This window comes from Larus michahellis, chromosome 4 (assembly GCF_964199755.1).
Source record: "Larus michahellis chromosome 4, bLarMic1.1, whole genome shotgun sequence".
Taxonomy (NCBI): domain Eukaryota; kingdom Metazoa; phylum Chordata; class Aves; order Charadriiformes; family Laridae; genus Larus; species Larus michahellis.
The window spans coordinates 53,073,024-53,100,315 of NC_133899.1; the positions used below are offsets into that span (position 1 = coordinate 53,073,024).

Consider the following 27,292-nt stretch of genomic DNA (forward strand, 5'->3'; position numbering starts at 1 on the left):
GCTCACAGCCAGGGACATTATTGCTATCATCAGCTCAACTCTTACAGGCCATTGCACGAGTCCCAGACACAGTGTCAGCTTGCACATACTCTGCTTATAATAGTTTTCTTAATGGTATTCCCAGCATATGCCACTATTGCTGGGCCATTTCTGGTCTGTTGTGCTCTTTGGGGAATAGTTATGCCTTTGGAGGGAGGAATCTTGACATCTTAATGTCCCGCTTATTGACAGGTTTCACAGAATCACAGAGTGGCTGAGGCCAGAAGGGATCTCTTGAAGTCACCTGGTCCGATCCCCCTGCTCAAGCAGGGCCACCTAGAGCCAGTTGCCCAGGAACTTGTGCAGATGGCTTTTGATTGTCTCCAAGGATGGAGACAATCCACAGCCTTTCTGGGGAACCTGTGCCAGTGCTCAGTAATGCTCACAGTAAAAAAAGTGTTCAGAGGGAACCTTGTGTTTCAGTGTGTGCCCGTTGCCTCTTGTCCTGTCACTGGGCACCACTGAAAAGAGCCTGGCTCCATCCCCTTTGCACCCTCCCTTCAGGTGCAGTTTCAGTCTCATTCAGTAAATTTACCCACACCACGGTAAAAACATTCAGTGTGCGAATTAGAAATGAGTATTCATCAGTTGGTCACCCTCCACTATGCTGTGGTCCCCAGTAAAGCTCACAAAGTGAAGAGAAATGGTTACTGGTACCCAGACACACCAGCACCCAGCGTCCCACGCAAAGCTGCTACCTGGAAGGTGGTCCCCAGGAACCATGGGAGAAGAGCAGATCCAAGTCGCACTGGTAGGGTTTCAGGATTGCATCTAGAGCCCTGGGCTTGGCTGATGGGGCACAGGACAGGTGAAGGTGGCAGTGTGCTGATCAGGCCTCTGCTTTCACAGCTTTGAGCTCTTATTTCCTTGTTTTTCTCAAAGCCAGTCTAGCGCTTTTCCTAGGAAATCACTTATGTACTCGTCTTCCACATAGCCATGAGCCTCCCAAACCTGCTTTCTCCATTTGCTCTTGTCCCTTTCCATTGCAGCACTGCTAGCAAGGAAAGTCAAGTCCCACCTGTAGCCGTGGAGCTCTGCCCTTGGGACCACGACAGAGATCCGTGAAGAAACATTTTTATATCTGGCTAGGAAACGCAAATACCAACCGAGAAAGCATTGGCTAAGAGTTCAAGTAGAGCCCCATGGGGTGAGCAGAGGTTGAGCAGACCCTCCCACCTCTTCTCTGAAGCCTGATTTTCACCCCTTAGTTCAGGTGGGAGCAGGCAGGGGCTGCCCTAACTGGTGCCAGCTGGGGAGAGATCAAGTGCTGCCTGGTCCAGCCCTCCCTGCCCCTGCTGCAGTGGTAAGAGACAGCCACGATGGTGTGGGCACCGGCCAGGTCCTGACATCAAGGAGACCCTCCATCCAGGGCTGGCAGGGGTTGTGTGTGCCCTAGTGAGCAGTCTGGAGGAGCTACAGCCAAAACACTCAAGCAGAGGTAACAAGACTATAAATGCGAAGAGGAAGGGGGAGCTGTATCTACACAGTATCTTGTGGGATGGTTGGGGTGCAGAAAGGATAAAACCTCTATTTTAGGCCTTTAATTCTGGACATGTCTGTGCTGTGACTGCAGCTTGTAGAAGGAGAACCGTGTAAAACAGTTGCAGTAGCTTGGAGAGATGCAATCAGTTGATTTTTACTCAGATCTGCAGGTGGTAGCTTTTAGCCCATGAGGAGCTCTGCGCTGCTGCGGCTCTGTTGCTAGCAGCCCCCGATCCTAGCTGGTGATAGCCAACATGAGTAGCTTGACACCAGCTATAGCTACAGCAGAGATTGCAGTACAGATGCAGCCCTCAGCATGCAAGCCTGAAAATATTGGCCAGTCTACCCATATGTAAATCTCAGTGCATATATTTATTTGTGTCAGGAACTAAATTAAATAGAAATGGATGGCTTGCCAGGACTATAAAAATGTCAGGTATTCAGAAGAGCCCCATCTCTGCAAGAGCGTTTGAAATATTGCGTATATATTGGAGGGGATTAGAGCCAAATGAGAAGACACCAGACAGAGCAATAAACTCAGCCTTCAGCCAGTTGTGTCAGGGCTTAGGAGAAAAGAGACTGCAGATCCACCTTGCAACAAATAGAAGTTACTCTTAGGGAGCATGGTGGGCTCCTTGGGTGTATGTAGGAGTGGACACAACTTCACTACATTTATGTGAGGATTTTTTCCCTCATAATGTGCTTAACATACAGGGTCTGTTGCTTGAGTTCATGTTCAGCTTCTTCAGAAAATGACATTAAAGCAGGGGCTAGGTTCCTAACGTGGGGCAGGAAGAGAATGTGGCACACTAGCAGTAAAATGGGAGATGGTTTCAGCCCTCAGCAGTGTCGTCTTTAGGGCTTCAAGCTAATGATTTTCTTTTTGACAATTTAGAAATACGGTGTCCATTTTAACCTGAGTAGCTAGACTGAAAAACAAAACCCAAAAGGACAAAGGCAAACCTTCCCCTCACCCCTAGCCCCAGGGCTGAGCTGGCTGGGATAAGAGGACATGGTGAGAGCCAGATATTGCATAGACCGAATCCTGTTTCTTATTCAGCCAGTAGGTTTTCTGTTGTTGCTGCTTTAGTTTTTGTCTGATATTTCCTCCTCTTCTATCACAGAGGTTATTTTTCCTTCCCTCTCACAAAACAATAGCTAACAGGGCTCTTCTGCCTATAAATGTCTTCATTTTGGGTAATAAGACGAGGCTCAGCTTAGGCATCGTCTCTTAGCTACCTTATGCGGAAGATAGGCTTTTATCCAAGACATACACTACAAATCTGTCACCTTCAGTACTTCTGGCAGGCTCTTCTCCTGAGATGATCAGGACTCAAATGAGAGAATCACTTACGTGTGAGATGCAGAACAGAGTCTCTTGTTAAGCATGCTTTACTAGAAGCTTCGTCCCTAGCTTGTTCTCTGAAGTCCAGAGTATTTTTATTTAAAACAAAACAAAACAAAAAAGTGTGATGATTTTGTTATCCCTCTTTCCTCTCCTGTTGCCTAACCCAAATGCAACAACAGCCTGCAAGGACCGTGTAATCTACTACGGCCTTCCCTTTGCAGCCAGCACACCAGATTGTGTGCTTATTCATAACACAAAATAACAAAAAAAATTACTTCTTTCTATCTTTGGGTGTAGTCGTGTCTTACGAGCTCTTGAAAATCAAGTCAAACACAAGGCAAAGCTTGACTCTTCCTTGCCCACACATTACTGGTGTTTGAAGAGCAGTACAGTAGTAGAGATGCATTTGCAAGTGGTTCAAAACCATAGCACGTTCTCCAAGCCTCGGGCCCAGCTTTCAGCGCTCCTTCTGGGCTCCAGACAAGAAGCAGGTTGCCTAGTTCTTAGCTGCGAGGCTTAAAGATGTGCCTTTCAATAAGTTCAGCTCTCACTCTGGCGATCCTGGCTATGCCGGGTTTCTGTCCAGAAGCCAATGTGGCCCTGCTCAGAGGGGTTCATTCCTGATGGGCTGGTGCAGCTATGGGGAGCTATGCATGCTTCTGCTTTATGGGGTGGGAGTTTCAGACACTGAAATCTCTCTGGACAGTCTGGTTGGAGGCATCAGACCCTGGCAGTTTTCATGCATCATTTTCCATCCCTAGCTGCCATCTACAGGAATGTTTGTCTAGGGGAGGGTCTTCTCCCCACATGGGAGCCACAGGAGATCTGCGGTGCCTGCTGGGCACTGTGGGTGGGAGCCACAGCTCCTGCCTTAATTCTGCCTTTGGTTCCCATCTCATTAGCGTGCTGCAAGGGTAAATGCATGGAAGTGCGTGAGGCATTAGGACGTTAAGGGTCCTGTAGGAGAACAGATTGTTTGAAATGATTGTGGCCTTCCCATTCACAGCAAGCCTGTAAGCTCTGCCAGCAAGCCTCATAATTGATAACAAGCAGAGGTCTAAGGGTGTATGGCTAGGTTTTATCATTCTTGACATATCTGCTGACTTTTTGGTTTGTGAGGGCTGGGGACGCAGCAGGGCTCCTGAGTGGACTGAGGAGCTGAGCCGACACCAGCCTTCATGTGGGTTATGTGCCGTGTGTCCCTGCCTCGGTGTCACACTGCTGGACACTCTCCTGCCAGCAGAGAGAGAAGGTCCATGGCAGCTGAGCTTGTCCCCTCCTGACAGCTTTGTCCCCCTTACAGGCAGCTCCCTGCCTGCCTCTGTGCTGCTGGCTTGTCCCTTGTTGGTCCTTATAGAATCATGGAATGGTTTGGGTTGGAAGGGACCTTAAAGATCATCTAGTTCCAAACCACTGCCCTGGGCAGGGACATCTCCCACTAGACCAGGCTGCTCAAAGCCCCATCCAGCCTGGCCTTAAAAACTTGCAGGGATGGGGCATCCACAGCTTCTCTGGGCAGACTGTGCCAGTGTCTCACCACCCTCGACAGTAAAGAATTTCTTCCTAATATCCAATCTAAATCTACCCTCCTTCAGTTTGAGGCCATTGCCCCGTGTCCTTTCATTACATTCCCTGAGAAAGAGTCCCTCCCCATCCTTCCTGTAGGCCCCTTTAGGTACTGGAAGGCTGCTATAAGTGCTCCCTGGAGCCTTCTCCAGGCTGAACAACCCCAACTCTCTCAGCCTGTCTTCACAGGAGAGGTGCTCCAGTCCTCTGATCATCTTTGTGGCACTCCTCTGGACCCGTTCCAACAGCTCCATGTCCTTCTTGTGCTGAGGACTCCAGAGCCTTGCACAGGGACTGCTGGGAACAGAGCTGGGAAAGGTGGGAAGAGAAGGAAGGTGGGACTAGTGTCCAGGCAGACTGCCCTGCTAAGAGCATCCCTAAGGAAAAATCCTGGAAAGGGAGAGAACACAAAAAAGCGTGGAGGATGTCTGAGGCCAGGTGGCTGAGCTGCCTGGCGAGGTGGAAACCTGCCAGAATTCTCTGCCTCACTGTGAGGTGTGAAAACAACCCACGTGCAAAGTCTGTGAGAGTTGCTTTGGGGCCAAAAAAGGCGTTACCTTATTTTGTATGTGTAGTAAAGCAAGATTTCCAGTCTGTCTGGGAATGACAGTGCTCAGCAGCATGGCTGGAGGAGGGCAGGCGGGAGAGGTGGTGCTTTGGGATGCCCCCTCTGGGGCATCTTCTCTGCTCCTGTCAGGAGATTTAGTTATTATTAAGTTCCATGCCTTGCCATTTCCTGTAACTTAGTGTTTGTTTCACTAGGATGTATGATCTTGTGTAGCAAGGCCAAGTGATTATAGGGCAAATTATCTCTCCATGTGCTGCCTTCCATATGACTTGAGCTACAGATGTGGTGCAACAATGGTGGAATATATTGTTGCAGCAAATATTTAAGGTTACATCTTAGGTTGTCTGAAGCCAGAGCTGTGGTGGAGAGCTGAACTGTTTCCAGATGCTGATGAGGATGCCGGCTTGATTGCTTTCTTACTTTTAAGTAAAAAGTTAATTAGCTATTTATGTTGTTGCAAACTGTGATGGCCTCAGGATACAAGAGTGGCAAAGTCTCCAGGGAGAGGAAGTAGGAGCCCAGCTGATTGGTGTGAGTTCCCAGGAAAAGGCAATTTGAGGCAATGCAAACCTTTTTACAGGCTTAAACAGAAATCCCAAATTTGAAACTGAATATATTTTGGGCAGAAATCCCTCATGCTTAGAAGCTCATACAGCAATATTAGTTGAGCTAGTAAAGCATGTTGCCTCTCCTTAAAAACCTTCCTTCTATTTATTTATGCATTTCAAGCGTTCTCCCCCCTATAATATTGAAGTGTCTTGCAATATTAATGCATTCATGCTTCTGACATGCATCAGGGGCAAAGGAGCGCTTGTTCCCATTTTACAAGCAGGGAAAGAAGTGACTTTCTTGGAGTCACAAAGGAGGACACTGGCAGAGGCAGAGCAAGGACCACGTGCTGGTCCTTGTATACAGGTGCAGCGATTCCTCTGATTAGGAAATCTAGGTTAAGCTAAGGAGCTTCAAATGGAAGAGGTCTATGCTCTCGCTCTTTGCCATTCATGATTTAACTGCACGTTATGGGGAATGATAATGGATTGTGCTGTAATTTTAAACTGAGCTTGGCCTTCATCTAAGTGAAGATGTGGACATGGCTGACTTCCCCATTGCCCACCAGTGCTGCGCTCCAGCTGCCCAGGCACCTCCTTTGATCAAGGAGATGCTGCACCAGCTCCTCCCTCACACCGTCATCTGTCATCCCAGGGAAGGACGTACAGAGCCTTGACGTTCGCTCATTTATTTCAGAACTCAGTGGGGTAATGAGTTTGGGTTTTGAATTGCTTTGCTGTACAGTGCAAAGTGACTGCCCAGGCCCATTTCATGTCAAAAGTTATTTTTAATAGAGCTCACAAAGGCAGAGGAGAAAAATCTTGAGGAAACATGACCACTATGGTTCAGACTACAATTTCCTGAGAGAGCAGGTCTGTCCATCCATCACCTTTCCAAAAAGGAGACCAGAGCAAGTTCCAGAGACTGGCCTTACTGAAATGGCGTGTGCCTGGTGCCATGGAGGCTGGTAGGTCCCGTCAACCCCTCTGTGTGCAGGCTGGGGGGAGATAGATGGTGAGGCTGCCACCAAGCAGCCTGGTGACACGAGAAGCAGGAAGGAAGAAAGGAAGGGGGATGCTTAAACAGGCAGCATTTTCTTTCCAGCTTGAAAACTGCAGGTGGCCAGGACCAGGGCTGCTGCAGCGTTGGAGACATCTCCACATTAGCAAATGGCGGTGGCCAGTTTTCTGCATGGGTAATGACATTTTGTGTCCCTAAATTTGCCCCGTGGCTTCAGCATCTTGATTTGTGGCATGGGTTTTGGTGCTGTGTGTAGTTTAGTAAGCACCACGTTTCCATCCTAGCGGCAGGCACTTTCCGTGGGGCAGAGAGATGATTTTCTGTTACATTTGGTGAAATGCTTCGTATTTGCTTATAACAGGACAAGAAATGTGACAGCAGAACCTGATGAAGTTGAAGTTGAAATGCGTCGGGAGTCGGGGTGTGCTGGCCGTGGGTTGGGGTCTGTTGTGGCGGCATTACGCACAACGGATGAGAATATCATCTCTTGGGACTGTCATCACCTCACATGAAGGGTTGGCCAGCCAAGGATGACGAGGCTCTTCACTTAAAAGTGTAATTGGAAGTTTTGTATCCCAAAGCTCAGCTAGCAATATAGTCACATTGTGCACTGGCCTGTTCACTTCTTACAAGAATTTTACACAAAAGCTTTGGCACCGAGTGTGCTGTTGCGTGCAGTTTGTAGTGATGGCTACAGCACATTTCACTGGGAGGCAGAAACCCCTATCCTTTCTCAAGCTTCATAATACAGGTCACGTGTCTCTTTACCTGCTCACAAAGCAAGGTTATACACATCTGACATTAAAAAGGACCAACAAACCTCTGAATCTCTGAAAATACTACCTTAGGAAGATTTTCATTTAAAGTATGCCAGGGGGATATTAGAAAAACCTCTTGACCGAAAATTATCAAACATTGGAACAGGCTCCCTGGGAAGTGGTGGAATCGCCATCCCTGGAGGTATTTAACAGGCGGATGGACGCGGTGCTGAGGGACGTGGTTAGTGATGGTTTTGTCAGTGTTATGTTGATGGTTGGACTCGATGATCTGAAAGGTCCCTTCCAACCCAGACCGTTCTAAGAACACGGTTTAGCAGGAGAGGCATAAGTTGTGGGAGCTAACATCTACAAAATCAGCTCATTTAAGGGTTAGAGGCTTCCAAGTGATGACTTCACATCAGCAGGAATGGCGTGTTCTGGAGAATGGTACTGGGCAGATTGCTCTGAATTGAAGGATGCCTGAATACGAGGAACTGAGCTGAAAGACGTAGGAAGCAGTCACTTTGTTTTAATATTCAGATATATGGGTTTCAAACCAGGTTGGGGCGTTTAGCTGGGGCACTTGATTTTAGCAGTGCTTTATTTTAGAGGCACTTGATTTTGGCTAGAATTTTCAATAACAAGCTGCAATTCTCAGGGCCTTGCGTTTTATGTTCCCAATGCCACATAATCGGATTTGGGGGCAGGCTGGGTATTCCCTTTTCCCATGAAATTTTTCCGTGCCTCAGTTTCTGATGAGCGAAATGCAAATGTTAATATTTACTGTTATTTTTTGAGTTGCTTCTATTCTTTTTGGGCCTTTGATAGGAAGTAGTGTTCCAGTACAAGGCGGTGTATTACTCTGTAAATGAAATAAGAAGAAATTCCTGAAAAAAAATCTGCATTTTGGAAAAATACTGTACATTTATAATGGAAACAGGAGCTTTGATCTGTGACGCCACGACCATTTTCCAGCATGGCTGTCACCCTCTGAATAGCAAATCTAACCAACTAGTGAGAGGCTAGCTTTTCTGAGGTACTTTCCACATGTCACAGAAATAATCCATGGATCCCTAAACACCCGTCAGCCACAGGACAGCCCCAGCTGATATAACACTTAGAGCTATGTACACCAAAGTGGGATTTTGGCCAGCATGTATCCTTACTTTTACACACAGTGTAGAAGAATCAGCATAGAGGACAGGAGGCAATAGTCTCAGTTTTATTCTTCTTTGGAAGCCAGGCTGACAACATCTTTCTATCCCAGATTTTTCATTAGCTGTTTGTTTTTCTGTTTGGGTTTTTTCTGTGCATTGGCATAGAGGATGTCATTCATGAAACATCAACCAAGGCCTCTTCCTCCATGCCCTTAGCTGTCCTCGGGTCTCCTGGCTCCGTATGGGCCAGTTCTGCCACAGTATTTTGTGAGCTCTGGCAGGAGCCTGTTTTTACTGAAAAGGATGTTTATAGTATTGGTAGACTGAAACAGGCTCCTTGATTTATCCCTGTTTTAACATTTCTGCCTGTGGGTGATTGAGTTTAATTAAGGCTGACTAGTAAATATTTATCCTCATGACGGAAATAGGTCCAGGTTTGTCTGTTAAAAATATTACACAGCTCGCCTCTTTGGCTGCAGCTAACTGAAAACGAATACTTGGCAATTTTATTAATACCAGCGAGGAGAAAAACCTCAGACCCCACCGCTGCAAGCTTTTAACTGTGCAGCTCTCCCCTGGCCAAGGAGCACCTCTCCCCCCAGGCATCCCTGTCCCCTGCATCCCGGTCCCTGCCGAAGTGAAGCCCGTTGCCATGGAAGCCTCATTAAATCTGCATCTCGCCCAGGCGGGGCTGCGGCTGTATTTTTAGCCAGTGGTGGTTGCATAAGGGGGGCGGGATGGGATGGGGATGTGCCTTACATCTCGCCTTGATGGAGGCATGCCAGGAACCACCACCGGCCAAAAGACATGTCCTGCTTGGGAAAGCTCTCTCCGGCCAGGCAGCTCTTGGCAGCCCCTGCTGTTGCTAGAGCTGAGCATGGGGGAGATGCAGTGAATGGAGATGGTCTTAACGGCCAAGCGAGCTTTTGGGTGGTGACGTAGTTCTGCAGAGCGCCAGGGGCTCCAAAGAATGGGGGTCTCTTTAAATTAGACTAAAGATAAAAAATGTCTCTTGACTTGAGCAAAACCTTAACACCTGGAGGGCTAGGAAGAAACTCATCTGAGCTCAGCTGAAAGGCAGCACTGCACTCCTAACCATGAATACTCTGGGGAAAGCGATGCCCCATATTAGTGCATAGCCCCCCAAAAGAAGCAAAAGGAGCTAGGTGGTGTCATAGATGCCTAGGGTGAATCCAGTCTCGGGTGCAATCTTGCCTAAATCCATTTTTGGAAGGACTGATTTTGAGCCCATCTCCCTGTTTGAGGAACACAAGGCACTGAGGGATCTGAAATCTGCACTTAGTGTAAAAAAAAAAAAAACAAACAAACAAACCCAACCAAAAAAACCACCCCACGCGTTCAGTCTTGGTCATTTCAAATCAGATTTGCTGGCAGTGGAAGACAAAAAAAGAGGAGATTTTAGTCTCTCTCAGCAGTATCAGTATTTCTTGGCTCAAAACATGGGGCTGGGCCCTCTCTCTCTCTCCCAGCAGTGCTAAATGCTCCAAAATACAGATTTTATCCTGAATTATACCTGGGCAATCTTTCAGTCTTCAGTGTGTCTCACAGATGGCCAGGAGAGCCTCATTTAGCCTGCAAAACTGTTATTATTTGTGCTGAGGCATGAGAAGGAAAGAGTACAGCTCGACTGTAAACTAATAACTCTCGTCTCTGATAAAAGCCATCTCTTTCTTTGGAGGCTGTGAAAATTTGATCTGGAGCGGTTGGGCTAAAATTAAAATAGAGCCCAACGCTGCCATCCTGTACAGTCACACTCCGTCAGAGCGGAGTCATATGTGAAGCTCCAAGGGCTAGTAGGGACTGTTACTATCATTGCTTTTTAAAGAGATGGCAATACCATTAGAAGCTTCTTTTTCTCCTTTTTCCAGTCACAGATCTCCAAATGTCTGTCTCTGCAGGAGGCACCAACTGGTAAATAAACATTAAAAAAAAAAAAAAACCAACTAACAAAACAACCCAGGATTATTTCTAATTTGCTGGGAATGGGATGTGACCTGGTTCTCTGTAGGCAAATGTGCCTGACAAAGCCAGCTTTTGCAGCTGCAGGCTCTCTCTGCTGTAGACTGTCTCTCAATCCTCCTTGGGGAGTTGTTTCCCACTTGAAGGCTGTCTCTGCAGACCCTCCTCAACATTAGGACCATGAAAAAGTCAGTGCCTATGGTTTGCAGGGGTTCACAGGCTCTCCTCTACCATTGTAGGACATGCAACTCACCTTCAGTCTCGCCATGAGAGTAGGACAAGAGGTACTTTGCCCAGGCAGCTTCATTTCTCCTAGTCCAGTGTCACGATTTTGAGTCTTGCACAGCTTGAGTTGAAATGAGCTGTTAGACTACTTCAGAAAGCCCTAAATGTCTTCCTCTGGCTCTTGCTCAGGCCCCAGTTCTGGATTCAAAGACCCAAGCTGGTGAGCCGCCTGCTTGGTGGTGCCTGACGACCCAGGAGGGGATGTGTGGGGTGGGGACCTGGCAAGCCCAGGGCACTTCTCATTGTGCTCTTGCAGCCTCTATGCACCAGCGATGCTGCTGCAGGTGGGTCACGGGACAGAAAGGGGCTGCTGTGCTGCGGCACGGAGCCAGCTCTGGCAGCAGCCCCAGGTGTGAGGGGTGTTCCCAGCAGCGGGGAGGCCGGGTGAGTGCCCAGGGAGAGACGTGGGGGGACTCTCGCTCCCATGGTTCATTCCAGCTGATTGCTGCCTATGAAGCCAAGCAAGTTTTTGATATCCTCTCCGCTTCATCTCTGCTGCTGGAGAGCAAAGATAAGTGCAGCCTACCCACGGGTGCGAAGCCAGGGGAGAACCTCAGACCAATGAGGCGTGTGTTCAGATCTGGGTGATCTGCATCAGTCTGGGTGGCTTTTAGCATTTAGAAAGAGTTTATTTCTCAGCATGCATTTTACCCCCTTGCCTTTCTCGGGTGGCTAAGGAAGCAGGGGGGAGCGTGATGGCAAGGAGCAGAGCTAGGGACAGCATCTGAAAAATAGAATAAGCCACTGATAAACACAGACAGACACCCTGGTAAACAGACAGACAGAGCAGAAGGCTCCCGCTCCTGACAGTCTCCCCGGCATATAGCAGTTTCCTTGTAAGAGCGCTGACACTCACTGCAGGGCACATGTGAAGTGAGCTGGAAGAAAGTGGAGGCTGGAGCAGGCAGCGGGGAGGGAGCGATGCTCAGGCACCAATGGCATTGCAACCCAACTACGTTCTGGCTGGGCAGAGAGCTGGGATGGGATCTCCTTTCAGAAAAAATCAAGATCAGCTCAAAAAAAATAATTATCAAGCGCACCTTTTCCTTTTTCTTCAAAAGCTCTTCATCTTGTGATTTCAAGTCCTAAAAAGTCTTCTAGGTCCCATAATGGGAAAGACTCTTGATGGAGTCAGGGAGTTACATTTTTAAGGTGAAAGGACTAGGAGGGCAAAGGGGGAGCTCATTAGACAACAGCCCCTCCTCTGAAACCATAAGGGATTTCTTGTAGAGGTCTGCATGAGGTTTTAGCCTTCAGAGCGGTTGTGTCATGTTACTGAACCCCTGGGGACATGTTTTCTAATGCTGGAGTGAAAGGTCCTGCACTCACCACCAAGCTGGGTGGAAGACCAAGGCTACTTGGTTATTTATCAGGTTATACATGGTTATTTATCAGGTTACGGTTCTAACTAGATGGTGAGAAGTATGTGGCACCAGCCTGCAAGGCCAACATTCAGTGGGAGTTTGAAAGGATTTACACCAAAGTGCATCAGGAGTGTGGCTGGGCTGTGTCAGGACAGGTCAAGTCAAACAGTTGATCAGCAGTGCCATCAAAAACTGAGAGAGAGAGGACAAAGCATTCAAGGTGTTGAGGGAGTTGCGATAGGAGGATTTAGACAGCAAGAAGGTGAACAATAGTTGAGGGGCATATTGGGATGAGGGTAGGGCTTGCTCTTAAGATGCGTGAAGGGCCTTGGCACTAATTCTTGCCATGAGGCAGAGAGGGCAGGAGGAGACTCCTGCCTGTCAGACAGAGACTCCAGGACGAGTTCAAGCTGTCTCTGATATGAGTTGGCCAGCAGGCCAAAAACGCTTTCCACAAAGCTGGATCCACATGTGAAAGCTGAGACGGGACAAAGTGTTAGAGTGGAAATTACAGCAGGAAGATGATAGAGGACTATGTTGATTAAAGGAGACCCGCTTGGGCAGGAGAGGGCTGCGCAGGCTGTGGTCTGTTTGATCTGATGTGGCCATGCCAGCGTGCAGCACTTGTTCCCTTCTCTGGCTGAGCGGGGCTGTCCTGCGAGGGGACCGGCTGTGGGGAGGCAGGAAGGTGTCTGGCAGCCCCTCTGAGTTGAAGCAAGGTCATCTGCAAAATCAAGCAAGGCTCAAAGGTTGCCCTGCTCCTACATTTAACCCTTCTGAAACACTCTTCTTCGCCAAAGAGCTGATTGATAACATTATGTTTGTTCAGTTTATGAACAAGGAGGTAGCTTTTTTATGGTCCAGAGCTCTGGATTCTGGAAGCACCAGCCTGGTGGGGCTGGCCTTCTCCTGGGAACCTGCAGCTCCTCCGAAGATATTAGCTCCTGGAAGCTAATGAATGGTCCTGTTTGGTTTTTCCAGTGTGTTTTAATAGGTAAGAAATAGAATGAAAACAGTCCCAAAGAAATGAAATGGTGTAACTGAGTATCCTCTACCCTATTTTCAGTGCTACAGAAGAGAAGAAAACATTGAACCTGGTCAAATGCACAGGGCCTTGGATAAAAATGCAGTATCTTGGCTCTGTGTAAATGGTTGGATTTGCAACCGTGATGTTGCTGTGGCAATTCGGTGTGCTGTCCCTTATCTTGGTCACAAGAAGCCTGTGACTGGAGCCAAAGCACCCCGGTTCCGACTCCAGCTCCTTTTGTTCATATATAATAATTGTATCTATCTGCAGCGTGCAGAGCGGGCTTGTGTCAGGCTGGCAGCTGCACAGCGTTGTTTGCAGCTCATTAATTTCCTACAGATTACTGCCTTGCTGCTCCGTTGAACGTAGCGCAACTCCAGTGGCTGGGCTGAACACCGCCCTGCTGAGCTGAAAGCACCGGCTCCCTGGGAATGTGGGCAGAGCAGGCTGAGGGAGGGGAAAGAGGGACTCACAAGGGTGATGTCCGGAGAGGTTTGTGATGGGAAAGTTTGCTTAACTCTCCACCGGTTTTGTTGTGCTTTGAGCACTGAAATCTGGGGATGCTGTCATGTGCAGAAGCCATCAGGAAGGTCTAGGTAGGCAGGGGGGAGCTGAGATATGCCAGCTCCCACGCTGGGAATTGGGTGGATTATTCTGACCTTTCTTGGAAAGCCAAATTTCATTGCAGGCACTGTAAGTGTAGGACAGTGAGTCTTGGGAACAGCTGCCTTAAGAGGAGAGCTTTTGGTCTCCACCTACATTGTCTGTGCTGGAAAGAGCAGTGTTTTGGGCAGTAGGTGCAAATCTCTGCTCGCAGCTGCACATCTGGGCTGTGCCTCCACCTGTTGCCATCTTGGGGGATGTGGGTGTGTCGTGGTGGAGATCGAGGGTCTCTAATCCCTGCTGGCAGGGGCCACCTTCACTCCCACCACAGCCTGGCTCCTGTGGTGGTAGGATCAGGACGTTGAGGTCCCTGTGGCCATCAGTCATGGGTGCTGGGTGGCATCCTGTGCTGAGTGCCTCGTCCCCAGTGTGCCATCATGTCCCTGCCTGCGATGCTGGGGAACTTTGGGCAGCTCTGTCCCCAGCTGTGGCTCCCAGTCTGCCTCTGCTGTCGGCAGCAGAGATAAAGCCACCCCAGCTGTGCCAGGAGCCGGCCGAGTACAGAGTCAATACGAGCTTGTGAAGCAGCACAGCAGCAGGACTTGAGTGGAGCTCCCCAAGGGCTGCTTTTGGCACTCGGGCAGCAGCGGCTTGCATGTCTCTGCTGGGATGCCATGTGGCACTGCAGGTTTGGTTTTGGGCACCCCACATCAGAAGGGTTTTGCAGGGAACTGAATTTTGAAGAGAGATCAGAGAAGTTGCGTAGAGCTAAGCTGAGCTACAGCCATCACCAGATGGCATGCAGCCCTCCAGAGCTGTGCCCAGAGAGGAGGATGTGGGTGGTTGTCCTCTGGATGTCCGAGGGTGGATGACCCGAGGGTGCAGGTGGTTATCAGCACTCACAGGAGTGACGAGCCGAGGCAGGGATTGGTGTTCAGCGCACTCCCCAGGGCAACAAGCTCAGGTCCATGGGGCACCTTATCCCAAAGAAGCAGTGCCCAAAGGCCAGCCTCTTGGGTCTCTTCAAAGCACTGAGTGATGCATGGCAGGGCCATGCCATCAGGCAGTGCAGGGGTCTCATTTCAGCTAACAAGCTTCAGCAATTTTTGCCCTACGAGGAGTTTAAAGGCTTCCCGGGCTGGTGAGGGTTGTTTTGAATCTGGCACTTCTCATTCCTCAACTTCCTCTCCCCCTCCATCCCCACCTTCTCGTCCTCGCCAGCATCTCCATGGCAACCCTGTTGCTGAAGAATAGCGAAGACATCTAAATATAGCTTCCAAATCTCCATGCCTTCAACAAAAAGTCTAAAACCAGGGGCGACAGCTTGAAGCACTGGGCTGCTAATACCAGCCAGTGATGAGTGTCTTGCAGGTGGGATTCAGGAGTGCTGTGGTGGGACAGGGGTCCCATTCAGCTGAATGCCAGTTCCTTGTTTGCTCACAACATCTCAAGGGGCTTTGAAGTAGTCCAGCCTACCCTCTCCTGTCCCGGGCACTCCCACTTCTGCACCCTGTCAGGTTTTGGAGCCACTTTTTAGAGCAAACAGAAGCATCTCCAGTACTTCATTTGGCTATTAACATCCATGGTGGGTTTTGACGCCGTAGGCTTTTGTTGTGGTGCATTAGACTAAGCTGGAAGCAGAACAATTCAAAGGCTTTTAGTAAGGAATAAATTCTCTTCCTTCCTTCTTTCTCCACCCTCTACTTCTTCTTAAGTTTTATACTGTGTGACCATAGTGGGGTTGTGTGTGAGGTCTGGATCCTTTTAAAATTCCTTTCTGAGGGAAAAAGAGCACAGCATCTTCTCAGAGAAGATGCTCCACCGGGAACCTGCCCAAGGTAGGGAGGAGAGAAATGTCCATGCCCAGGGCCCTGGCACTGCTTTGCACCTACACCAGCCTGGTACCCACCAGAACTGGCTGATTTCATGGGCTGCCAAGTTGAATTATTACTTGTACAAGACAAGTGCTTATTGTACAGACCTCAACAAATAGTTCTACAGGCTGCCGAGACTTTTTCTGCTCTCCCCTGGCCCTGAAGCATCAAGTCTCATAGGGTCAGCAAGAAAAAGCTGACCTGCAGCAGGCCAGGCAAAGGCCTTCTTGTGTCTGTACATCGGTACATACAGCTTCAGTATTCGGAGCCAACAGTCTGGAAGGTTATGCACAGATCGGCCTAGCTTTATTTTTTTTTTAAAGAGGAACTTAAACAAAGATTATAGCTGAACCTGAAAATGTTTAATAGAAAAAAAATAGCTTTATTAAACTGAATAAAGGAAACAAACCTGTGGAACTGGGCTGTTATGCTTGTACAACCCGGCTTAAATATCTCAACTCAGCTGACCAGCAGCATGGACTCAGCTGAAGGAAAGGGGGTTTAACATAACCGTGTTCTTCCCCTCTTTGCAGAAATTCTTGAAACCAAATTGTGGCATCCTTAAGAGTCGTTTAGATGTGGTGTTAAGGGATATGGGGTAGGGGAGAACTTTGTAGAGTGGGGTTGATGGTTGGACTCGATGATCCCAAGGGTCTTTTCCAACCTAAATGATTCTATGATCTTTCCTTGACAAACTCTCTGTATTAGAACATTTTATCATGTTCAAACAAAGTGATATACAGAGTGCTTTGGAAATCTGTTTTTCTGGCAGGGCTGACTGCATTAAGGAAGTTGCCGGAGCATTTTTTTGTGCTCTCCTACTGTGCCTTTTCCAGCTTTTCAGGGCTTCTGAGTTGAGTGCGAGATGTTTGCCATTTACTAGCTCCAGTGCTGATTCTCATGGCTGACACGTGTGGGTATACTTAAGGATTTTTTGCAAGGCATGACAGTGCTTAATGCAGGCTCACCTGCCTGCAACTTAGCAGCTCTGATTTCTCATTGCTGGTACAGTTATTTGCACCGGTACAAAGTAGGTGTGAAACACTGTCATGTGAAGTTGACAGCATGTCATGTCATGCCTCTGACGGCAGCAGAAAGTAAGGGCTAGGCTGCTGTGGCTGTTGTGTTTCAAACAATTTAGAAAAAAACCTAAAGGGACCACTTTAGTTTTCCTGTCCTAGATGGAGGAAGGAGAACAGTTGGGCAATATTTATTTTTTAATTTATTTATTTTATTTATTTTTTTAGCCAGCTACCACTGTAAATCTTTTACTGGTAACACTTTAAAGTTTTCTGATACAAGTAAAGACTTCAAAAAATATGGCTTTAGTCTTGGCTATGTCCCTTGAATTATTGTGTGTCAGCTACTAAAGCATTTTCAATAGTTCTAATTGAAACATGAGCCAATTTACTAATTAGCCAAGATTACATGAGGAATACACAAAGGGAAATCGCCCTTCTGTGTCAATATTTCCTCCTTTATCCCTTACGAAGACCTGGTGCAACGTGAACAAACTACACTGCCAGCAGCCAGCCAGGCAGAGCTGCTGAGCTCCTGGCGGTCCCGAGCAGAGTCCCACGCAGTCCCAGGGAGATAGGCATGGCGGGAAGGCACGCAGGGTTTTGGACTGGGGTCTTGGTCTCTGCTTCAGGGTATGGCAACTTCTTGCACAGTGTCTTCCTCAGTGGACTTTCTCCTCCTCCTTGTGACCTGCTGCAGAGGAGATGGATGTTTCTGGCCCTGTCCCTCACAGGAACGGGGTGGAGATGCCCCGTGTGCTGCACGCAGGGCAGGGGTAGGGACATGCAGAAGGACTCTAGGTCATCTGGGCAGGTCCCAGCGCCTGCCTGTGTGGGGAGGGACAGCAGGGGCATAGGGAGCTCTCCTTGCTACCCGTGCCGGGAACTGCTGTCTGCTCCCCTCACAAGCAAGTTATATCAGTCTGGGTGGACATTATGAAGAACTTCCTAGGAGTAAAGAGTTGAAATAAGGGGAAAGGTTGTCCAGAAAATCATCTCTACCATGAAGCTTTCAAAAACCAGTTGGGCAACCACCTTCCCTGCCAGGAATGGCTTGGTGGGACTGGCCTTTCCCAGAGACCAGTCGATAGCTGAGTGCTAGCGGTTGCTTACAGCCCTGTTTTCTGAGGTCTTTTGATTTCCTGATAATGTAAAGGAACTTTAGCAAGGAAGAGGAGGTGCCCTAGAGAAATGCACACCTCCCTTCAAATGAGAACCAAATCAGGTGAAGCAGAATAAGTTGATACTCATGTGAATAAGTGATGTTTCCACCACCACTTGAAGCTCTCTCTGCTCTCTTCCCTAACCCTCCTTATGGCTGCATCACTATAACATCTTCCACATTAGGCATTCAAAACAAGTAGGGACTGTCCCAGGTTAAATCCCTGTGAAAAATAAGGATCACAACCACTGCATGGATATAGAAACTGAAGCACGGAAGTATCAAGTGACTTGCATGGATGGCTTCAGGCTTGCCTGGAGAAATACATAGGTATTCTATGTGTAGCATAGTACCTAGTGATTAGCACTGCAGAGAACCCTGTTTTAATGGTAAGATGATAACTTGTTATCATCTGGTTATTCCATAAGCCAACTCAAGACAAAAGAGAAAAAAAAGAAACATTTCTGGGTCTGTGATACTTTGCAGCCAACTGGTCTTGTAGTGAGGTGGTCTGGGCTGTTCTCCATGTGCTTGCTGCACAGAGTGGGATGGCTCTTGCACAGCTGCTCTTCCAAGGTCCTCATGAATGACACAGCCAGTTCCTGGAAACTGGCCCTCAATGGCTTGTCTCCAGCTCCTGTACTAGCACCAGTTCTTCTGTAACTCATACATCAGTAACTTGCACATCAATGATCTGCTTGAAACTCTATCCTGACAGTTCGTCTATCCTGTTGACGTCTGCGTAAGTAATTATTACCAATGTCTGCTCTGACCTTAAAGGCACCTTCAGTTCTGACCTGGCTGCTAGAACAAACTGTGGCCATCACCGGTGCCTGCAGCTGGATGCTTCAAAATCTATTCTTCCCTCTGTAATCCCCATGGGAGCCAAAAGTTTTCTTTCATGTGCATGAGCTTAAGTCCAATGTGCAACCTGTCTGTCTTGGTCATACTCTGAATAGGTTCCTAAATTACCATGATTTCCTTTGAAATTAAGATCACTCATCATCTCCTTGGTGAGTTAGTGAATCTGCTTTGGCATCTAATGATTCTCCTCCTCAAACACCTATGTGCTATGTGACAGCCTAATCCTTTCCTTCAGAATGGCTCAGCTTTTCCCACCCTGGGTTACTTGATGCGCAACTCTACGTGACCACATGCATCATATCAGGGCTTCTCTTGCTGGCTCCTTCACCTTGTCTGCCAGCACTGTCATGTTGCTCTGTTAAATATCCACCTCCCAGTGAGCTGGGCAAAGGCAGCTCCCCACTATGCATAGTCTTATTTAATCCCATCTGGTTTGCCTCAAATGTTGACATCTTACCTAGTCAGCATTTTTGCAGTAGCACTTCTCAACAAGATCTTCTGGCAGAGTGAATAGGTCCTATCTGTAGTTTCATGTTGAAATCCCAGCCCAGTGCAGAGCTCTGGGGAAGAGTCAGACTTACACCACGCGCTTTGAAATTCGTGCTGTAGGGACCTGCACCCACAGCAAATCCGATGAGGATTTGGGTATATCAAGATGCGTCAAGAACGCTGTGGCTTGCCCCAAGGTGCATGCGCTAATGATTCACATTAATGAGTTACTAAAGATCTCCTGGTACTTCTTACTGTCCCAGGGATGTTTACCTTGCTGTCCTGGCTGCTTTCCATCCAGGCTAACAGCATCCCACTGGGAACTGTAAATCCTGCCCTTGCACAGCCCTGCCTCTTTCAATGGTATATACTATGTGACATCTCCTGACTTACGCTGTTTTTAGAGCTGAGCCTTATTTCAGATTCCAAAGTCATGCAGACACATCCTCTTAACCTCCTCAGCAATAATTCCTGCAAATGAGAGTCTCCACACAGAGAGATACTCAATATTTTCTAGCACATTAATCAAATAACCGTCCAGTTGTTGCCTTATGTGTTGGAAGCGGACGTGTTGTCAAATAAAATGATTTTATAGATTATCCTCTGTACTTCCCAGGCGGGGAATTTAGCAACATCATGTGCGCAAAGTCCTTTAGGAGAAGATCGATGTCTATTCATTTCATCTTCCGTTGCTTACTCAGGGAAATCTCATACTTAATGTTGCTCCCCAGAGGAGGTTTCCCATCCCTAACTTTTAAAACCAGTGACTGTTTCTAAGTGGATGTTGAAAGGACAGCCCAGGCTGCCATCATGTGATAGTCATTGGTGGCAGCTTACAATGACCCCAGAGAAAAAGGAGAGAGCGAGCAGCTATCCTGACTTCTGTACGGCCAGGTGATCCCTGGGAACGCTGGCTCTCGCCTTGCCCTGCTGCATCACAGCCCGAGCCCAAAGCATTGCTCACTCTGCTGAGAACACCACCCAGGCCTGAATTAAGGAGTGCTTCCCACCAAAGTATTCATGTTGGGGCTGAGATTGGACTATGCTATGTCTTGGTGATGGGTCTTGGGGGTTTGCAGAGTGTCTCCTTGCTGCCAGCTGCAAGCGGCGTTTAGTGAAGGCAGTTGATTTCCAGGAGGGGCTTTTGGATGGCCTCTGTTATTCTCCACTTTCGAGCTGTCTGAGGTACGCATTGGCCACAATGAAGCTGTCAGGGGAAGGCTGGAAACTGTCCTCCTTTCCCCACGTGGAGCGATGAGAGGCTGGGGAATGAAAGATGCTTAGCTGAGCAAGGTGGGCTTCAGATCCCTTGCTTCCTGTCGCGGTGAGCGTGCCCGTCAGGGCTGCTGTGCTGCCAGCCCCTCTTGTGCCCGCCTCTGCCTCCATTAATTTCAAGAAGCTGTCAGGATGTTCTTGCAGCAAAATGTTCCCAAGCCTCCTGCTCTCGCACGCTTTCTGCCTCTCGGTGTCCTCCTGTCACATCTCTTGCATTAACGTGATGCCTTCCCGGGGCGGTGTTATGCTCCAGCCCTTCTCCCCATCCATCTCCTCCGCTCTCCATGCCTTCCAAGGAGGTAGCTCTCAGTGTGGCTGCAGGTGAGAGATGAGATTGCGCGGGAGCAATCTGTGTTTTGGCCTCCAGACGATTTATGACAGCTCAGGACGCAGCTGTAGTTACGGTTGCTTTCATAGGCCTGGAGAGGAGCGAGCTTCTCGCGGTGGCTGGGGAAGCTGCAGAGCCCGGGAAAGGGCAGCCCCCACCAGCTGGGGCGAGCTGGGAGGGGTGGCCTGATGGGCCACCGCAACTGCTCTCCGTCAGCGCTGACCTTTCTGTGGTGACAGTCACCGGAGCAGCCAGCCAGCCAGCTGAGAGAAGGGCACTTCCCCGCAAGGGAGCAAGCCCAGCCCCGTGCCCCCATCCTTGCGGGCTGCAGAGCGACCCGGGAGTGGGGATGCTGCTCTTCCCTCTGCTGCAAAATCCCAGTTAAATGCTCCCCACTGTCTGGCGCTGGGTCTGTGAGCCCTCACCCACCTCCCAGCGTTGCTGCACAGTGCCTGCAAACTTCTGCCTGGCTCCTTCGCTCCTTGCACGGGGAGGTCTGGCATCACGCTGGCTCTGGACCAAGAGTGGGCAGTAGCTGGGGTTTGGTTGGGGCCCTCCACCCCACCCCACCCCGGGTGGTGACAGGGTGTCCACACCATACAGCCCCCCCACTCTGGGCTCCTGCACTGGGTCCCCAAAGCTTTCATGGTGCAGTGGACCTGCTCGCTGCCTCTCAGCAAAGCTGGGGAGGTCAGGCACCTCCTCCTCTTCTGGGATTCATTCAGGTTGGGCAAGTGGTGCAAGGTCCTGCCTGTGTCCATGCAGGGCACCTGCAGCTTTGGTCTGTGGAAGTTCTGCCCCTCAACTGCTGTTTCAGAGACAGATAAAAGATCCTTTTCTCCCTATGGCTCGTTAACGTGATGGGTTGACCTTGGCTGGAGGCCAGGTACCCACCAAAGCTGCTCTATCGCTCCCCTCATCAGCTGGAGAGGGGAGAGAAAACATAACAAAAGGCTCATGGGTCAAGATAAAGACAGGGTGAGATCACTGAGAGAGATCATATCAGCACGGGCAAAACAGACTTGATTTGGGGAAATTAATTTAATTTCTTGCCAATCAAAATCAGAGAAGGATAAGGAGAAAATAAACCCCAAATCTTAAAACACCTTCCCCCGACCCCTCCCTTCTTCCTGGGCTCAACTTCGCTCCCAATTGTCTCTACCTCCTCACCACGAGTGGCACAGGGGGACAGGGATATGGGGGTTGTGGTCAGTTCATCACACATTGTTTCTGCCTCTCCTTCCCCCTCAGGGGGAGGACTCCTCACACTCTTCTCCTGCTCCAGCGTGGGCTCCCTCCCATGGGAAACACTTCTCCACAAACTTCTCCAACATGAGCGCCTCCCATGGGCTGCAGTTCTTCACGAACTGTTCCAGCGTGGGTCCCTTCCACAGGGTGCAGTCCTTCAGGAACAGACTGCTCCAGCATGGGTCCCTTCCACGGGGTCATGAGTCCTGACAGCAAACCTGCTCCAGCATGGGCTTCTCTCTCCATGGGGCCATGGGTCCTGCCAAGGAACCTGGTCCAGCACGGGCCTCCCACTGGGTCACAGCCTCCTTTGGGCATCCACCTGCTCCAGCATTGGGTCCTCCATGGGCTGGAGGCGGATATCTGCTCCACCGTTAACCTCCATGGGCTGCAGGGGGACAGCCTGCCTCACCATGGTCTTCACCAGGGGCTGCAGGGGAATCTCTGCTCTGGCACCTGGAGCACCTCCTCCTCCTCCTCCTCCTTCGCTGACCTTGGTGTCTGCAGAGCTGTTTCTCTCACATATTCTCACTCCTCTTTCCTGATGCTGTTACACAGGAGTTTTTTCCCCCCTTCTTAACTATGTCTTCACAAAGGCGCTACCGCCATCACTGGTGTGTTCAGCTTTGGCCAGTGACGGGTCCATCTTGAAACTGCCTGGCATTGACTCTGTTGGACATGGGAGAAGCTTCTAGCAGCTTCTCACAGAAGCCACCCTTGTAGCACCCCCATTACCAAAACCTTGACACGTAACCCCAATACAGTAACAAAGGAGGAAACCAGGAATTTATTGGATTGGTCACCAAATTCAGACACCCTTTTTTGAAAAGCCACCTGATGCTTGAGTGTGTGGTAATGGCCCAGTTGGCAGCCAAGCTGAGCTGGTCTAGGAGTCCAGAGGGTTTGCTCTCTCGATTTCCTGTCCCAAGGGAACTTGCTTTGCGAAATCAGCATTTTACTGTGTATCCTCCCTATGGATGCCCATCACATTTTCTTTCTCCTTCTTGACTTTTTTTTTAAAAAAAACCAAAACATTAAAAAGGACTACTCTAAGGAAATCTCACCGCTGTGGGACTACTTAGTAGGCTGTATAGAGCGCTCTGTACTTAACAAAATATGCATGCAGTGAGTCATTATTCCTTGAGTCCACAACTTTGAGTATTCATCGCAGAGATGAGGGGCTTATGTGAAATCTGGCTTTTTATACACACAGCACACAGCTGGGGAGATCATCTGCTGGGCATGCGTCCTCATTACACGAGCTTTTCTCCTCTGCTCTGCTGTGTGCATGCACCACTCATGGAGATGGGAGAGCCACCTCATAAAAAAGAAAGAAAAAGGAAAAAGAAAAAGAAAAGAAAAAGAAAAAGAGGAAGGAAGGGAAAGAAAGAAAAAGTTGCTGTATGAAAGCAAACTCAAACGGTGTGCATGCATGACGTTCATTGCATAAAGCCTTAGAATGGCTTTGTCACAATACCTAAGCTGGCCCCAGGGAAATGACGTCGGTGGGGTTTTTTTCCAAATTTTTGCAGACAAGCAATACTGAGTAATTTGGAGCTCCTGGAATGGAAAAACCATAAGCAATGGTAATTATTAATAGGATTTTAAAAAGCAACCCACGTTCAGGAAGCACTGGCTGCTTTTGAAAATCCCACCTTCTGTTTTGTAGTATATGAGCAAGGAAAAGATCAGAGCTATGAATCAGCTGTAGGTTTAACTCAATAAATTGAACAAGCTTTGCAAAGTTCCAGGGGCCCAGACAACACCTGGTTCAAAAGCCAAATTCGGTCAACCTCTCCAAAGAAAATGCAACAAAATCATTGTGATGAAATCTTAGCCACGCACCAACATTTACACTAGAGACATATCGTTTAAAATCCTCCATCCTTCAGGCTGGATTAGCGGGGATTGAAAGGGTCTGGGGAAGGGAAAGGAGGCTTGCTGGCATTAGTACAGGATATGGGCGGAACAAGCACTGGCAAAAATGAAGCTGGTTTGTCTTAGAAAGAAGAATTAGAGGTGATTTTTCTTGCATATTCCTGCACTGATGGATATAGCAGAGGTTGTCCAAACTCTTCCCCCTATCCCGTATGCCATCATTTGAAAGACAGGGTTTGGGACCAAGCCAAAAGCAGAGGCACCACAGGGAATGGGATTTCCGTGGTCAGAGTGCAGGAGCAGTTATGACTTGAGAGTCAAATTGGAGGAGGGATAATTTTGTGGTCATTGGTGATATCAGTAGGAATGCAAGTTGCAGTGATGGCAGTTAATCAATCCTCCTATTCTCCGTTGTGCAATGGTGATTTTCAGGGGGCTGCTGGCCCCAGGATGGGGATTTGAAGCTTGGGGCTATTTTTCCAGGCTCTAGGATCTCCAGTTCTACTTTTCTCCTCCTTTCCATCCCCAGCCAAGGCAGGCTGTGCACAAAATGCACCAGGGACTGATCTGAACATTGAGGATGGGCAGGGAGTGAGGGGAGGTCGAAGCTGCAAGGCCACGTGTGGGTACGGAGCTGTGGGAAGGGGGGTTCGCTCGGACATGCAGATAGCAGAGCTGGGCTCCCCCATGGCCCGTGAGGTCGGAGGGTGTCTGCCCGGCACACGGGTGTTGCCAGCAGGGAGGCAGCAGCACGGTGCCTGCAGTGTGTGTGTGCTTGTGCGTCTGCTTTTCCACGCGTGTGTGTGCATGTGCGGTGGGTAGCAGGGTGAGGGGTGCCTGCTTCTCTGCTGGCCACCAGGCCTTATTGCCCACACGCTGAGCCGTGAGCCACTGTGCTGGCGGCTTCTGAGCCCCTTGCTGGTTTGCTGAGGGATCAGAGCTAGTTTTGTCTAACTTCGCTTTGCCCAGGGTGGCCTGCCATTCATGCCTTTGGGTTAAACAGAAAATTGGCCAGTGTCGCTTGCAGGAGTGGGGCTTTAGCCTTTCTCAAGGGCCATGTTGAGCTTGTTCAGTGGGTGAGAAAACTTTGACTCTCTAATGTCCCCATTCAACTCTACCTTCCTCCACTGTTGCTTCTCTGTTCTCTTCTCGGCTTTATGACACTTACTATTTTTCCGTCCACAGCAAAACAGTTCACATCAAGGTAATTGATGATGAGGAGTATGAAAAAAACAAGAATTTCTTCATTGAGCTGATGAGCCCCCGCATGGTGGATATGAGTTTACAGAAAGGTGTAGTACTGGCCCTCCAGACTAACATTAACGTTCTTTCCTCTTCTCTTCCATCTCCTTCCTCCTCTTCTCCTTCTCTTTCTCTGATGTCTCTCTGTCTCCAACCGCTCTGCCCTAAACACTGCTGTGCGCACACACCGTGTCACATGGTACCCATGGGGGGTGGGTGATGCTGGGGCTGGGGAGAGGCGAAGTGGGGAGGGGGGACAGAGAGAGAAGGTTGGAGAGCAGTCCTGCTTGTCCATATCTCTGCAGCAGCTTGAGAGAGAGAGAGGGACCTTCTGCCATCCCCACTGGAGGGTCCAAGCAAATTTTGTAGTGTCAGCGGGAAGATACTGGCTAGAAACACATCCAACATCTCAGGAGATCATCGCCCAGCCCTGGTCCTACAGGGTGTCCTGGTCAGACCTGTGGTAGATAACGACAGGAATCGAGGCCTGGCAGAGAAGCAGCTCCTGTGATTTCCGAGAAGGACTCGGCAAAGGCTGTGCAGCCCCCGGTCCGGTTGCCACGGAGTGGCTCTGGGAGCAGGAGAAGAGGGCAGGGAGGAGCTGACGCCCCACTTTGGTTCACCCGAGGGCTCACAGCAGCTGTGTGTGTTGCAGGGGTGCTGGAGGGAGCCAGGCAAGCTGGTGGCAGGGAGAAGGGGCTAGCCCCGCTTTAGCACCCAGCATATTTCCATTCCAGCATTAAAGGCATTTTAGTCCCATTGTTTCGCCCTCAAGGTCCCAGCAAAGCTGTCCACTCCCAAGGAAAGCTGCATCCTCACTCAGGGAACAAGTCAGGGGGAAGAGGCAGATGCTATCAAAGAGAAAAAGCAATAAGATGTGCCGTTTTAAAAATGGAAATTAGAAATATCAGCCGCCTCCGCAGCTGACAGAGCTGTGGCCTGCCAGCAGAGACCCATCTCACCCCACTGGGGAATGTCTGTGAGTACCCATCTCTCTCTGTTCTCCTCAGGCTCCCAGCCCAGAGTCCCTGCAGATTTGTTATTAATTGTAAAGGTAGCAGAAGCAATTGATCTTCCAGCTAAAACACAGTGGGTACCCCGGGGTGGTCCCTGGTGATTTCCAGGCAGACGAAACCCTTGCCATTACCATGTGACACTGAAAAAAAATGCGCTGCAGAACTCGCCTCCCACTAACCATCAGCAAGGTCCGACCTCTTCCCCTTCCCCCTCCCTCCTCACCCCCTCGCCAGCCCCCTCCCTCCCTGACACCCTCCCGCTCCCCAAGGAGCAGCTGCGACGGATGCCCCATGTCCAACAGGCACACCACCCCGCCGGGGAAGGGGCTGTGTGCCATGCCAGGAGCCCACGCTGCTGCCGCCGCTGCTGCTGCTGCTGCCGCCTCGCCTCCAGCCAGCTGACCCTCTGTACACGGTTGTCTCTCTTGTTGTCCCTACAGGAAGACCGTAAGGGTTAAGATAGTAGATGAGGAGGAATACGAAAGGCAGGAGAATTTCTTCATTGCCCTTGGCGAACCGAAATGGATGGAACGAGGAATATCAGGTGTGAGATACTTTATGAAAAAAATGAAAAAAAGAAAAAAATCAGAATCAAGTCTCCAAACCCCAAATCCAGAAAATATAACCCTCTTTCTCCTCCTTCCCCTCCTTCCTTTTCTCCTCCTCCTGTAGATGGATCGACTTCTACTCTCTGCCCTCCTGTATTCTCACTCTCACCCTATTTCGGTGTCATCTCTGCCTTTAGAGCCCAGCTTACTTCTGATCCTCCTTTTGTGCAATGCTTGAGCCTCTGAGACTGTGTTATTTTGATTGGGTCTCCGTGTCTTGATCTGTTTTTGTTCTGAGCACACCTTTGCTGTTCTCCCCTCTCCTGCTCCTTTGCCAGGGCCTTGGGGAGTGTGAAAGGCAAGAGAAGGGCGTAATGCATGGCTGCCCCTTTGGCTCCTCCTGTACACCCCCCGTCCTTCCCTCTGTTGTTGCCTGCCAGTGGCATTGCCTTGGTGCTCTTGGGTCCCTATGAGGCGCGGCGAAAAGCCCATGGGAGAAGAGGGAAGGTGTGAGGTATCTCATTTTGCTTTTATTTTTAAAAATGGTTTTCCGTGTATTTCATCTTAAAATGCCCTTAGTGTGTCGCAAGCAATCACAGCCTG

The 27,292-nt window shown here is 49.3% G+C and overlaps 1 protein-coding gene across 7 annotated transcripts in view; it reads left to right on the forward strand.

The window, feature by feature from the left end:
* The window catches only part of SLC8A3 (solute carrier family 8 member A3), a 119,517-nt gene that overhangs the window by 68,875 nt on the left and 23,350 nt on the right, over positions 1–27,292 (forward strand). For 4 of the 7 annotated variants that reach the window (XM_074584829.1, XM_074584828.1, XM_074584824.1 and 1 more), the window contains exon 3: positions 26,582–26,685. In XM_074584829.1, coding sequence (XP_074440930.1) covers positions 26,608–26,685 — 78 coding nt within the window. In that variant the 5' untranslated portion in view covers positions 26,582–26,607. Of the gene's footprint in view, positions 1–25,068; positions 25,176–26,581; positions 26,686–27,292 lie in introns of all 7 variants that reach the window. The other 3 variants (XM_074584827.1, XM_074584823.1, XM_074584825.1) reach the window with 1 other exon arrangement.